At 42.8% G+C, this 14,619-nt stretch overlaps 3 protein-coding genes across 3 annotated transcripts; all 3 read right to left on the reverse strand.

Moving 5' to 3' along the window:
• Positions 1 to 3,068: 3,068 nt before the first annotated feature.
• On the reverse strand, positions 3,069 to 4,514 carry N7516_000652 (uncharacterized protein; the record flags this gene model as incomplete). The annotated part of the gene is made up of 1 exon (XM_057213374.1): positions 3,069 to 4,514. The coding sequence occupies one exon, from the start codon at positions 4,512 to 4,514 to the stop codon at positions 3,069 to 3,071; it is 1,446 nt and encodes a 481-aa protein (XP_057075257.1).
• A 2,825-nt stretch (positions 4,515 to 7,339) lies between these two features.
• Positions 7,340 to 8,570, reverse strand: N7516_000653 (uncharacterized protein; the record flags this gene model as incomplete). Its single annotated transcript, XM_057213375.1, has 2 exons — positions 7,340 to 8,235; positions 8,288 to 8,570. 2 exons carry the CDS (start codon positions 8,568 to 8,570, stop codon positions 7,340 to 7,342), a joined length of 1,179 nt encoding a protein of 392 aa, XP_057075258.1.
• Positions 8,571 to 10,290: 1,720 nt separating this feature from the next.
• N7516_000654 (zinc-binding alcohol dehydrogenase family protein) lies at positions 10,291 to 11,363 on the reverse strand (the record flags this gene model as incomplete). The annotated part of the gene is made up of 2 exons (XM_057213376.1): positions 10,291 to 10,821; positions 10,851 to 11,363. The coding sequence occupies 2 exons, from the start codon at positions 11,361 to 11,363 to the stop codon at positions 10,291 to 10,293; spliced, it is 1,044 nt and encodes a 347-aa protein (XP_057075259.1).
• Positions 11,364 to 14,619: the final 3,256 nt, after the last annotated feature.

Genomic DNA, 14,619 nt, shown 5'->3' on the forward strand with positions numbered 1-14,619 from the left:
GATGACGCCAACGATTTCTAACGCCTAATTGGGTCAACAGACGTGTTCACCAGGGATTAAGTTGAATCAACGTCCTAGTAAATTTGAGCCATAAGCACTGGCAAAATTCTCTCCCATATCATCGAGGTTTTCACCGGCCCTTTGTACATGCCTCAGTCGTTCAAACATTAGTTAGACATGGTCCATAATCGAATAGATCCTTGAGCTACATAACTCCTGTTCCTTCCACTGTCACCATCTTGTTCATCAAGTGAACAAACATCACCTTGGGTGAACTATAGTTTATCATTAATAAAACATTTTCATAAATAAAAAAGCATCACGTTGCGTATAGAGTCTACTCACTCTTTTTGTAGAGTGGGGCTTCGCCCCCCAGAATGATCCATCAACACTTTGATGTAAATATATATATCGTTGACAAATCATGTGCTACATCCTGCTATCCAGCTATGACTAACGCTATGTCGGGTTATGTCATTCCGACAATTTCTCAGTTGTCTCTCTCTTAATTCACCATTTCCTTTGAATTTACCACTCCCTCTCAATTCACCACTACCTCTCAATTCATCACTCTTCAATTCATCACTCCTCTTCAATTCATTCCTCCCTACCCGGTTTCTAATACCTTAAATCGCTTTAAGCAGCAAGACATCGGATTCCTTATTCGGGCGTTGGATTACATATGCAATACTGTATCTTTTCGTGGAATGAATGCTGACGATTTTGTGGATGAAGGGCACTAACCCGGACTGGAAAAACATTTCTCAGACTGAGCCAGCGACATTTTTTCCTCCGCTCGGACATGAAACACACTAGTCTATATTCGCTTTCGCCGATTTCAATACCACTAATTGCAAGGTATGTAAGATGATATGAGGCTAAGCTGTGTAAGTCACCTGAACTTATCATCCGATCAGTCTCGTTTGCTCAACAATCTTCAGCCCAGCATAATTGTAAATAATTTGAGAGTCTCTTAAACTCCCCATTCATCATATATCAATTCCAGTACCCCCTCATTGCTAACATTTGTGGCCTAGCATAATGTTAGACCTTCGAAGTCTTTCTATGTTAATCTTCCTAGTCCGAAAGAAACGTTGGAATATCTCCCTCTAGACACCCCCAGCATTTGTGCTTAACTTACATTCCTGTACAGAGTATTTCTAGTACTCAAACTCCACGGAGCAACGGATCTTGCTTCCGCTTCTTTTGTAAATCTCAAATTCTGGCGGAACGGCGTGATGGGATCGGCGACATAAGACTTTTCATTCCCGCCTCCCTCTCAGGCCAAGGAAGACTCGAAAAATCGACGGCGCCGCATTTGAGAGATAATCAGTTTTTCGATGCTCCAAATGTCGTTGAAACACATATTCGGATCTCTGTTGTGCTTTTCAAGTAGGCAAGGAGCTACCTCCTCAAGCACTTCGGATTTGAGCCAAAGGGCAACTTGAAGATCAAATTCCTTATCCCCTTTTGACACTTGGAGTGGCCCTGAAAATGCGCAGAACTTCTAGTTTTCGACCTTTCTTTCTTTTGCCTTCTGTCGTATCCAAGGCGACTTGGAGTTCGCATTCGTACCAACTACCCGACCCCTTGCCGAGTTCAAGGGTTCGAGGCTTGCACCATTCATTCAACACCCAGGGCAAAAATTTGGTGATTTCATCCATTTCCATGGATACCACCCCTTCTACCAAATACATTGCGGTATCATCAAGGATCTTGTAGCACCGGATACAGGATATCGTCTTCAAGGAAGCCGCGATAGCCTAATGCTTATTAGTTAGACTGCTCGAAAGAGTGGCCACAGAAAGAGTATCTCCATGCTCATGATACGATGGCTATTTTCATGGCATTTTCGTTACTGTGCTAAGGTACTGCCAAGATTATCGGTCAGGCGTTGACTGATCGCACAAGGTATGACTTCAACAAAGAATTAAAGAGATCAAACAAATTTCGAGTGCGTTTCTATCTCTGCGCAGAAGACCCTTTGAGAAATTTATGTCGGCTCGGATTTTGATGTGAGGGCCATAGAGGCTCGAAAAGAAATCTCGAATCGTGAACTGGTTGATATTCTTGGTTTTCCCAACCCATTTCGTCAACGTTGGAAAATGACTATCGGAATGCGTCATGATGACTCCAAGCTTGCATTCTTCCTGTCGAAAACGCAGTACTCCAGCGTCTACGATAGGTGATTCGAACAGCCACCGTCCGCCTGCACGTCATGGAAAGACTCCCGTAGACATTAATTTCTCTCAAGATTCTCCCGATGCGAGTGAGAATGAAATTCGCAACGATAAAATTTCTTCCGGACAACCTCCAACGTATATTTAATAAGTCTTATCACAATCAGTAAATTTGATCCATATCTTTCGCAATTCCAGACCATGAAGAGTTCATGGGCTATTCTCTATGCATGCTTGTTTTTCAGCTCCGATGTATCCACCGGCTCAGCCGCCTATGGAGTATGTCAAGCAGGATGTGCAACGGTCGTAATGGCCTGTTACTCTGCAGCAGGCTTCACATGGGGAGCCACGATGGGTGCAACCGCACCTGCTTCTATACTTGCCTGCAATTCGGCTTTTGGAAAGTGCCAAGCGGCCTGTGCTTCTGTTCTACTAGCACCAACATTTTGAGGGAGATGAATTTTCCAGGCACCATATTCGACTGAGCTACAAGGAGGCATATCATAAAATTCCTCCATACAACCTAAATCATCCCTTTCATTTTGAGCTAGCTATTTTGGTCTCAATGAGTCTTACATATGGTAGTTTTAGGTATTGCTAGATATTTCATCCAGATTGTATGTCTATTCAGTTGAGAATGGCCGTTGTTAAGTCTGATTTTACTTTGCAGTCGTGTACTTCCGGATAAGGTAATTAAAAAGGATATCTTGTACTTATAAGCGAATAAAAGCGACTACGGATACAGCATCCGTAGGGATATCCAAAATGCGAAAGCATCAAAGTAAATCGTTTCGCAGAACTTCTTTAGGACTGAGATAGAAGCTTCAATTGTGTGGACACTAATGACGAAAGATCCCATGAAATGAGAGAAACAATTTCTAATGGTAGCTAGTTCTTCTGATTTGATGGCAACACAACATCTCCCACCATAATAGTCCCGCTTCCTGGAACATTTCTCTCAACGTTCTCACCATCCTCTGTCGACATTGTCGCATATCTACCAAACTGGATTCTCCCATTGACCTTTCGTATCTTGGGCAGCGCAGCCAAGATTTCATTGCGTTGTGCGCCGGTAACCTGGTCAACGCATAGCATCTGACAGCGCTGGCAAGGGTCAATGGTATCAAACAGGAGCTGGTCTTGCCCAATTCGAATGGATGACCAGTGGTCTTCGGCATAGGGGTGTTCGGCATGACCTGACTGACAGACCCGCTCAGCAACAACGATGTTGCTCTTGAACAAATCTGCACCGATGGCCTTGCTCACGCCGGAGGTATGCTTGGTGTTTGCTTTGATTGTTTCGTTGAGGCAGTTGATTGACGACCTAGATACGATCAAAAGAGACATTTCGTTTGATATGAGCACGTATTTTTGACAATCTTGGCGCGGTATTCGGTCAGCGCGCGAAAATGACTCCAAGGTAGCTAACCTTCGGAACCGATTCTTCCAGGTACTAGCCAGGCTAGGTGGCTTCATATCGAGATTTGCATCAAGTGGTGAGAATCGCGCAAGAGTACAAGATACACCTAGGTGCTCTGTAAAGAATGCCGAGACCACTGGCGAGGCGTAGGCACGAAGGCATGAGCTATGATCGTATACGCTAGGCACTCCTTTTCGACAGCTCGAGCGTACTGGGGAGCTCATAACAGTAGTGCTTCTAGCATCCCAGATAAGTGGAATTTCGAGGCTGAATGGACCATTTGTGGCCTTGGGGCTGCAGGTGATGCGAAGTATACCGCGTTCCATATCAAGAAACGGATGTATAGAAGCCATCTGAGGATATTCATTCTGCTTCAAGGGAAAACCGGTCACCTCATGAACGAGGTACCATTCCCGATCCCATGCAAGCCCTTCTTTTTTGACCTCCCAACGCTTGCCTTCAGGAATCTTGAAGGCGGCACAGCCTTTGATGGGAAATATCGTCAGACTCTCAACATAAAATTGAGGGGCAACCAAAATTTTCTCATCCATCTGAGGACTCAATGGAACCAGAGGAGGGGCTTTCTCCACATAAAACTCGTCGACGAAGTCCGTCAGTGAGTCTATATCCTTCAAATTGGTCATTGCTCCTATGCTAACTCGCAAAATGCCAGTTGGCCGGCCATATAACACGTCATGGTCATCACCGCAGCGTAAACCAGTAGCATAATGACGACGTAGGTCTTGTCCTGCCCATCCAAGCGACATGGCCGTTCCTCCAGGGTTGCAGACTGAACCAGAACGCAGTTGGATATTTCGTACCGTTGCCAGTTTTTCTATCTCGGACTTAGGGATCCACTGGCCGTGACTGTTTTTCATATTGAAAGCGATGATCGGGCCTTGGAGGGTTTCCATAATTTGATTGGTAAATCCGACAGACCTTCGTGCCGTTGAAGTGTCTCAATGCGGAGAGTCGATCATAGAGTCGCTGAGCGAGAAACCCAGTATGGGCAGAAATATTCGACATTGATCCGTACAGACGTTTGTGCGTCTGAAGGGCGGCGTCAAGTGCAATAATGCTGTGAAACGGAAGGGGAATAGGGGGTCGTCAGGTTGTCAGGTTGTCAGGTTGTCAGGTCGTAATTTACTAGTTGCTCCTAGTAGGTCATAGTAGGGGGTAGTAGTAGGGTGTTATTACTAATAGAAGGTAATAAAGATAAATTACGACCGAGCGAGCTGTCAGGTTGTCAGGTGTGGCTAACTAGTAACGCACTTGGAGTTACTAGTAAACTTGGAGCTACTAGTAAAACGTCCCTAACAAACTGTCGCTCGTATTTTATCGGATACCTGACAGCCTGCCGGTTTGATACATAAATTACCTTACAGCTCCCTTTAGATTATAGGTATTACTAGCTATTACTAGTAGAGTACCCGTATCAGGATTACACCCTCTAGGTTATAATACTAGTTATTACTAGTAATAACTAATTAACTAAAGCTGTCAGGTATGTTTCGTGTATTATAAGTGAAATATAATAATGTTTATTATAGATTTATACCTACTACTAGTTATTACTAGGTAGGTCGAGGTATTATAGAATACGGCGTAATTAAAATTCGACTAGTAGCTATTAGTAAGAAGAAAAATCATAAAAAATGAAGTTAGTACTAGACTATTAGTATAGTTATTACTACCTATAACTAGTAGTATCTAATACTACGAGCCCTTTAATATAACTAGTAACTACTAACTATTACTAGTAATTATTCTCTTTTTATTAATATAAAATAGTATATATACTCGGAATATATATATATATACCTTCTTTATATTATAGAACTATAATTTATCTATAAATATCTAGTAATTACTAGTTATACTAGAAGTTACTAGTATTACTAGTATTACTAGTAATTATTCTCTTTTTATTAATATAAAATAGTATATATACTCGGAATATATATATATATACCTTCTTTATATTATAGAACTATAATTTATCTATAAATATCTAGTAATTACTAGTAATTATATAGAATTTATTATTATTACCTCTTTATTTTAAATTATTTTCGACTTCTAACTAACTAACTAGCTAGATTATTTAGATTAATATTTTATTTAACTAGTAATTACTAGTTATATTAAGGAGCTAGTAGTAATATAGATATTATAAGTTAGCTAGTTATTATACTACTATTATTACTAGTAGCTACTATAACTACTACTACCTAGGTAGATATATACTTATATATTACTAATTTTAATTTTATATAACTAACTAGTTAACTAGTAATAGTTAGTAGTTACTAGTTATATTAAAGGGCTCGTAGTATTAGATACTACTAGTTATAGGTAGTAATAACTATACTAATAGTCTAGTACTAACTTTATTTTTTATGATTTTTCTTCTTACTAATAGCTACTAGTAGAATTTTAATTACGCTATATTCTATAATACCTCGACCTACCTAGTAATAACTAGTAGTAGGTATAAATCTATAATAAACATTATTATATTTCACCTATAATACACGAAACACACCTGACAGCTTTAGTTAATTAGTTATTACTAGTAATAACTAGTATTATAACCTAGAGGGTGTAATCCTGATACGGGTACTCTACTAGTAATAGCTAGTAATACCTATAATCTAAAGGGAGCTATAAGGTAATTTATGTATCAAACCGGCAGGCTGTCAGGTGTCCGATAAAATACGAGCGACAGTTTGTTAGGGACGTTTTACTAGTAGCTCCAAGTTTACTAGTAACTCCAAGTGCGTTACTAGTTAGCCACACCTGACAACCTGACAGCTCGCTCGGTCGTAATTTATCTTTATTACCTTCTATTAGTAATAACACCCTACTACTACCCCCCTACTATGACCTACTAGGAGCAACTAGTAAATTACGACCTGACAACCTGACAACCTGACAACCTGACGACTACTGCGCCGGGTATTGAGAGTTTGCTAGCTTTAAGGAGGAATTGAAGATAAGAACCGTGTGTCTTCTAGAACATAATATAAAGGATTCCCTAAAAGACCACCTCCCCTATAGACGGACCTATAGAGCTCCGACAGTTGTTCTGGGCAATCGTTCCAGTGTTCCAACCGTGTTAGGCAGTATTCCCGGTGGGAAGGGGTATTTTCCCTGTGGTCGAACGAGATAGTGTGTCGGCTCTCAACGGTCGAGAGAGCAGGGGTTGTGGGAATGGCACAAGAACTCCACGAAAGTGGTGGGCCGGGTGCGTTCTTCTACCTGCTTCCGCTTCTCCTATTCCTATAGATAAAGGGATTTGTAACCTGGAGAGCTGTTAGCGGCCATCGACTTGGTTAGAACAGGGAAGCAATGGCTAGAGACCAGCGGACGATCCACCAGGCTTCTGTCAGCTGACCACGGCTACTATATGCAGGTCTTAGTCTATTCACAACCGCACTATACCAACTTTATTCTTGCCTGCGCGGAAGCACCACGGTTTTCCTAGTATAACACCACGTAGAATCATGGTCTCTCCGCCGGTACACCCTATTACACCATATCGGATATTGGATGATAACATTCTTCAGATTGAGCTTTATCAACTCGGGTTTCTCCCCCCGGGACTGGGGGACCAAGACCAGAGGAGCAGAGGGAGAGAGTTGTATTAAGAAAGGTGGAGCAAGCTCCTAAACAACTATCTAACTAACTAGAAATCGAGGGGCCGGAGCCTGAGGATCCAGACAATCATCTACAACCCTTACAGAAATTCGATGAATCTCTTCTTGATATGGTCCATGAACAAAAGGATGCGCTCGCGGTTGCGCAGGCCACTAGTGAATTCGTCTTCGACAAGAAGGCCCATCAGGTCCAGCCCAAGGGCCTGCCAATCCATCTGTGTCTTAGTCTTCTCCAATACCTTGACCTCGAAAAGCAGGCTGGAATCACATCGCTTTCGCCAGTAGCCATCCGGTAAAGTCCACTGAAAGGCCTCGAGCAAATTCCGAGCATTTTGGACCTCGATCGCGGTGTATTTAGCAGGAATCACTGTGTCAATTACCAGGATCGCGAGATCCAGCGGAAAATTACCGAGTCCGACGTGTAGGTGTACTTTCCTCCTTTTCCGATTTCGCTGGATGGCCTCTTCGAGCTTCAGCACAAACAATGGATTCTGGCAGCTTGCGCGCGCGGTATGAAGGGCTCTTTTTTCCATCTCACAATACGAGAGGCTGGAGGAATCTGACTCTGCTGGAATATCACGTGGAATACACCATCGGGTCTTATAGGCATGTGTCTCTCGCAATCTATCCTTTTGCCAAAAGTGTTGCGCTGCCTGAACAAAGACGTCGAGGTTTTCCTCGATACGCGCAACACCCCCTTCAACCACTTGGCCGAATAGCGCCCAACAGTGGGCATGGACCAGATATCCAGGCCGTTCTGCTGGTGGCCAGTAGGGGTCCGGTCCTTCTGGGCTGGTGACTCGTGCTGCACCAAGCTCTTCCAGCAGATTCGCAGCATACTTGGGCATAAAGATAGAATCCAATCGACTCCCTATTCGTGCTTGGTGTGGGCTGCGCGGAAACTTTTGAACTCCCCAATCTCCATCGAAGACTGTGATGCCGGTGAGGCGATGCCGTTGATCCGGTTCCACCAGAACTAGGCCGATTCAGCCAAATGACCATGCCGAGTTCCTCTGGGAAATACTCACTTCCGCGGTAGAGAGCTCTCCATATCTGGGGTTGCTTATGGAAAATTGTCCTTTCGACCTCAGCGGACGGGACGAGCATATGTTTCTTCGCACTATCGTCATATGTCTTCCACCGCGCTTGATCAGCATCCATTTCGAGCTTTGTCGGTCCATCCCCATTAATCCAGTCCTCAACGATAGGAAGAGCACATAGTAGGCATGATGGTAGAGAGCACCACATTTTTCTACTGAATTTCCACGTATTACTTGGGTCCTTGCGGGAGGCCATCCCGTTAGGAACCATTACTGCTGAGAGTTCACGATATCGACGATAAAGTATTTATTGCGAGCTGATCTTTTACTAGGAAGATTATTCCCGCGTAAGTCTAGAAATAACCCGAATGATGTAATAGTGAGCGTTGGACATAAGATTCGTCGCGTGGGGCTGCTAGGGGCAAAGTTGTTAGAGACATAACCTTTTAGTAGACTGCCATTTTCTTATAGGCTTTATATACAGCCTGCTTTTGATGGATTCGTTATCAGTTTCTTCTTCCTGATTTTCCCCGATGCTAGTCTCTGCTAGTATATCGCAGTCCTCAACAGAAGTAACACTCCATTCGTCAACTCGCCTAACAATCATTGATAATACGACTTTCGCCGGACTCCGCTGTTCTGGCGTTGCGAAATTTGGTGATACAGCAACGGTAACTGCGCTACTTGAGAGTCATGCCGGTTCGGACTCGAATGACGAAAGCCGGCGAACCCTGCTGATGGGGGCTACCTAGAGGCCAAGACGAAATGATCAAGATTCTTCTTACGCATAGTACAAATACGAAGCTCACTGATGGGCATGGTCGTACACCTCCATGTATGGCTGCATATAGATGCGGTTGAGCTATTGCTCAGTTCACAGTCTTGTGATGGCTTCAACTTTATTGACGGTATCGATGTTCAATATGATCGGTCTGTTGAATCTCCCTAGTGTCACATGCCGTTTCTTCCCATGCATGTAGTTTATCACTACCCTTCCTTTCCTCTCTACATAGTTCAACTCTCAGTTCTTACAACTGTCACACACTACAATACACATTGTACTGCCTTTTATGATCTCATCTTGCATGCAGATCTTATCACGGTGAAGCACTGTGGCGCGCTGCAGAAAGAGGACATACAGAAGTGGTTAAGCTCCTCCTTGCAAATGGCGCTGAAGTAAACCTCTCGGACAATGATGGCCGCACGCTGTTGTCTAGGGCCACGGCAAATGGTCGTAAGGCAGTGAAGGAACTATTGGAGAGAGGAAACGGAATTTTCTCTTACTCTTGATTTGCTAGCAAAGCACTATAATGTAGCCGAAATGCGTTGAGACTAAATATCTCATCCAATATGCGACGTTATAAACCATAATAGAAGCGCTCTGTAGGCATATAGTGTTATATTTTATACAGATAGAAGTAGGTATATCTTTAATACGGGCTAAAAACTTCAAATGCCACTTTAAGGTTATTATATAAATACCTTCTTCTTCTTCTTCTTCTTATTTACTCTCTCCCTCCCTAGGGATCTGATAGATATTGGCTCTAATGACAATACTACTATACCGTCTTCTATACGTATATTAGGGAGGAAGAGGAAGTATATTGATAATAAAGAATATAGTTAAGTATCATTAGTAGATAGTAAAACATTAGATATCGTATTGATTACTCTTATTACTCTTATTGATTTTATAAATCTTATCCATAGTTAATTCTGCCAATTAATTGACTTAATTCCTATAAAGACTCGGTCAACTTGGGTCTTAGACTGTAATTTAAATACTCAAAAATACTAGAAGAATCTACATTACTTGACATTTTTATATTATTTGAGGCCAATTAGGCCCCTATAAAAGCCTAGTAGGCTTTTATCCTAGGCCCAAGGCCTATCGATGGGCCTAAGGACTGGCCCAAGACCACCCCATTTGCGGGTTGGTCCGGGTTGGGCTATGGGCTTTATGGGCCGGTGCGGAGGTCTATGCGACATTATCATATTCGAAGACGCAGAACAACCTTCTCCCCCGAAGCCCCAGCCCGGTTCTTGTTCAACGCCTCGTCGATCTTCTCCAGACCACCCTCCACCACCACCACACGATTAGGAACATACTCCCCCGTCGCCACCCAGCCATCCTCCCCTCCGAGATGCGCAAACAGCGGCTCACTCAGATACCGCAGAGTCGGCGCACTCCCCAATCCCATCACCGCGTGAACCTCCACCTTGGGCTCCTTCGACGCCCCCAGCGCCTGTGCATCCGCTTCGGGCTGCATCACCGTGACAAGCGGACTGCCGGCCTGCACCTTCGCAGCCTGCAGAATCTCAATCCCCAACACCTGCGTATCCTTCAACGAGATAGTATCAAACACAAAGTCAATCGGCAGACTCTCCAGTCCAGCCACATACTGCGACACCGTCGCCTGCATCCGATCCAACACCACCGTCGCGCCCAGCCCCTTCAAATACTCATGATGCGACTGACTCGCGCTCGTCACGATCTGGTCATACCCGGACAACCGCGCCAGCTGAATCGCATACTGTCCCACCGACGAACTCCCCCAAGCACAACCACCGCCTTCCCCTTACCCGCTTGCGCTCCCCCAGTCTCCCACGGCGGCGGCGCAACTCCCCGTCCACTCCGGTCATAGATCCCTGTCAGCGCAGCCACAGTCGCAAGACTAATCCCGGCAGCCTGCTCATCACTCACCAACGACGGCGTCTTGGCAACCAACGCCGCCGGCATCTTGCAGTAGGTCTGGAACGTACTGGAATCGTAGTTCCCAACAATCCCCTGGAAGAATACCCGGTCTCCGACAGCGAAGTTGCTCACGTTGCTGCCGACGGCGGCGATCGTGCCGGCTGCGTCGGAGCCCAGCACCGCCGGGTAGGAATCTAGGTAGACGCCGTAGTCGCGGAGCTTCCAGTCGACGGGGTTGATGGCTGTTGCGGTGATACGGATGCCGACTTCGTCTGCGCCTAGGGGCGGCAGGCTGCGGATGGTGATGTCGTGTTCTCTGGAGGTTTTGTCGGTCAGAGTGACGGCGGGGAATGTGGGTGGGATTGCCATGATGTAGGTGCAGATCTTTGTTGGTTTGTGGTTTGTGGTTTGTGGGCTGTGGTGAGCCGATGTCTGTAGTATGCTAAACTGGTTTGCACGCTTGTTTGATTCGGCAGGCGTACCTGGGGGTTGTATATGTTGTGTTAGTTGATAGTTACCTAAGGATGTAGGTGGTGGACGTGATGATGCTTGTTCGAACTTTATATACGCTGTTGAGCTGTGGACGGTGGGCCCGATTAGCAAGCAGATCATCGATTATAAAGCAGTTTGTCACCTCATCTTCCGAAGGGAGAGGTATACACAGCCCATCCGAGCTACCCGCAAAGCTCATATGTGTGCTCCCCAGGACTTGGCAGGGTTTTGCAAGTGATGCCTGAGGCATATTTAAATGCCTCAGGCAAGTAGATCTTGGGCGAGCTAAGGATTACTAAGCGCATAACAAACTTGTAGACCTAAGCGAGGACTTGGCATGATTATATAATTAAGTAATGCCTACGGGCCGCAGCTAGTCAACCAATTGTATTGATGATTCCACCAACGATCACCAGAGTGATGTCTTGGTTCTTGGCTGAAGTGTATTTAGCAACATTCTCGAGGGCAGAAATGAGAATTTCACAAGAAAGATCCGGACTCTAGTCGCGTATCGCGGCTGGTCGAGCGGCTAGCTCTTGTAGGCTACGAGCACTACGACTCTAGCGGAGAGTGGATAGCGACTAACCCATTTTAATCAACGTGGAAGTTTTGAATGTAGATCTACCAGCTTCCAGTCGACTCGTGTATCTCCAGTCATTCGTGCATACTCGAATTCATTTTGGCAGGAGCATACGGAACTACTTTAGGGAAACTATAACCCTTGTTCAGTCGCGCACATCACATGATTCTGCACATTGAGCACAGGAATGACATACCAGTAGAGACTTGACGCTTGAAAAATAAAGTAATAACCTCGTACTATCTCCTCCGTGCTTTGCCTGACAGATAATTATACCCCCAAAAAGCGAGAAATTCATCACCATATGTAGAGATGAAATGACTAGTCCATAGAATAGGGCCACGGAAGCATGCATAGCACAGTTGCACAGGTGGGATTCAATATAGTTGGCCAGCAAGATTGTAAAATTAGATAAAAACTTTGGTAGACTGCCTTCGTTCATTATCCCGTAACCCTCCAACGATGGCAGGATTTACAAGTAAACATTTTTGTTGCGAGGTCACGTGACCTTGCATGTTTGCTCCCAGCTACTTGGTCCCCACAACTTTAGTTTAGATAGTTCTTCTCTTCTTCTTCTCTCTGCGCAATAGACAATTTTCTAGTTTACCTACATTCTTTGTCTAAGAGGTTATGAGCTCCTGGCTGTGAAGTCATTAGTTTAACAGCTAACTTTATACCCTATTTCCTCCGAATTTTTTCTCGGTATCGTTGCGTCGTACTGAAGCTTATTGTGGGAATTAGAGTTTTCTACTAGTCGAACTTCTCGACCGCCCTATTTACCGCTATACGATCTAAGGATCTATAGCTATTAACCGGACTAGATTCTTATCTAGTCTATAATACCTTAGCCGTCTTAACTTAATAGTTAACGGCTATTATTAATTAGGAATTATATCGAATACCCCCGAAGGTTCCCCCCTATTATCGGCGCTAGCCGCGCGTCGCTATATTTCTATTTCCGCTTTATCGACCTTTAAATTCGACTATAATTATCGAAATAAGATCGATATTACGACGCTTATTCTAAAACTAAAAGGCGAGTCTAATTAGGCTACCTAGGAGTAAAGCCTTTATATAGCTTTAAAGGAGAATAATAAGGCGTATATTCGTATAGTAAATAAAGAAAATACTAAACCTACTCGTCCCGATTATCTTAATATCTCTTCGAGTATTATACGGGAACTTACTCTACTTAGAGCCGCGAGTCTAGATCTTATTACCGACGCTATTATTCGCGAATTAATTAAGGAGCGTTAAAATAATAATAATCGTCTTTGTTCCGAGTATAGAAAGGAGGTTGATAAGTAGGATTAGTATAATATATATATTTATAATCTAATTATAAGTACTTTAGAACCGATTCCTACCTCTTATATTCGTTATATTAAGAACGCGAGGGATATATTCTAGGCCTTAAAGGTAGAGTTTAGTTCGCCCTTTTAGTAGACTAACTATAAATATTTCGAGTATCTTTTAAACCTTTAATATAAGGGGAATAATCTATAGGAATTCGTTCGAAAGTATAAGGAGATAATCTTCGATATTACGTAGCGTAGACTAAAGTTCGATAACTATACTATTTTAAATTATTTTATTAAGGCTATTTCTTATAATCTATACTATTAAATTTTTATTTAGACCCTTCGGCTTAATCTCGATAATCTAAATTTTATAGTTAAGGTATATTAATAGTTTATTTTAATAGAGGGTTCTATTAAGATATCCTTAAGTAATCTTCCTTCGATAACCCCCTCTACTAATATAACTTCTTCCGGTTTAAAGGACTCTTCCGATAATAAGAAGAAAAAGGATAAGAAGAAACCTTAGTAGAATAATAAGGCTAAGGACTCTTTTTCTAAATTAAAAGATAAGAAGTAGAAGGGTAAGAAGCTAAAAGTAGACTTTAAAAATAATATCATTTTTTACAAATTCTATAACTCTATAGGAAATTACTTTATAAAAAACTATATCCTAAAGAATAGTACTTCTTCTAATACCGTCTCTATAGCTTAGCTATAGTAGGTATTTTAGCTATAGTAAGCTTTTTAGTAGTAGGATTTTTAGCCTTAGTAGATAGCTATACTATAGCTAGGCTAAATTCTAGGCTCTATAGACGCCTATAGTAGGGTTATCCTAACCTAGCCGCCCTATAGTATAAATATTATTTATACTCCGGTATCCTATCCTTAGGAACCCTAGTAAGGATCTATCGATAATTAGATAAAACGGTATAACAACCTCTTTACTCTTACTTTATTTAATTAGTATAGGATTTACTCTATTTCTACCGATAGTATATTTACCGATAATAGTAATATCTCCCGCTAGATAATTAATTCCGGTATTACTTATTATATAATACCTTACCGTTCTATCTTTATTAATTTCCGGGAATATATTCTACCGGTAACGACTACTACTAGTAATATATTCTATACTAAGGATTATAGTAATATTATTCTTCGGATAACTAATTTATCTTCCTAGAATAGTATAGGGATTTTAACTCTCTATAAGGTATAGCTAACGCCTACTCTAAAGGCTAGCTTAATC

Source organism: Penicillium verrucosum, assembly GCF_028828655.1.
Source record: "Penicillium verrucosum strain IBT 35672 chromosome Unknown utg000001l_segment0_segment0, whole genome shotgun sequence".
NCBI classification, from domain to species: domain Eukaryota; kingdom Fungi; phylum Ascomycota; class Eurotiomycetes; order Eurotiales; family Aspergillaceae; genus Penicillium; species Penicillium verrucosum.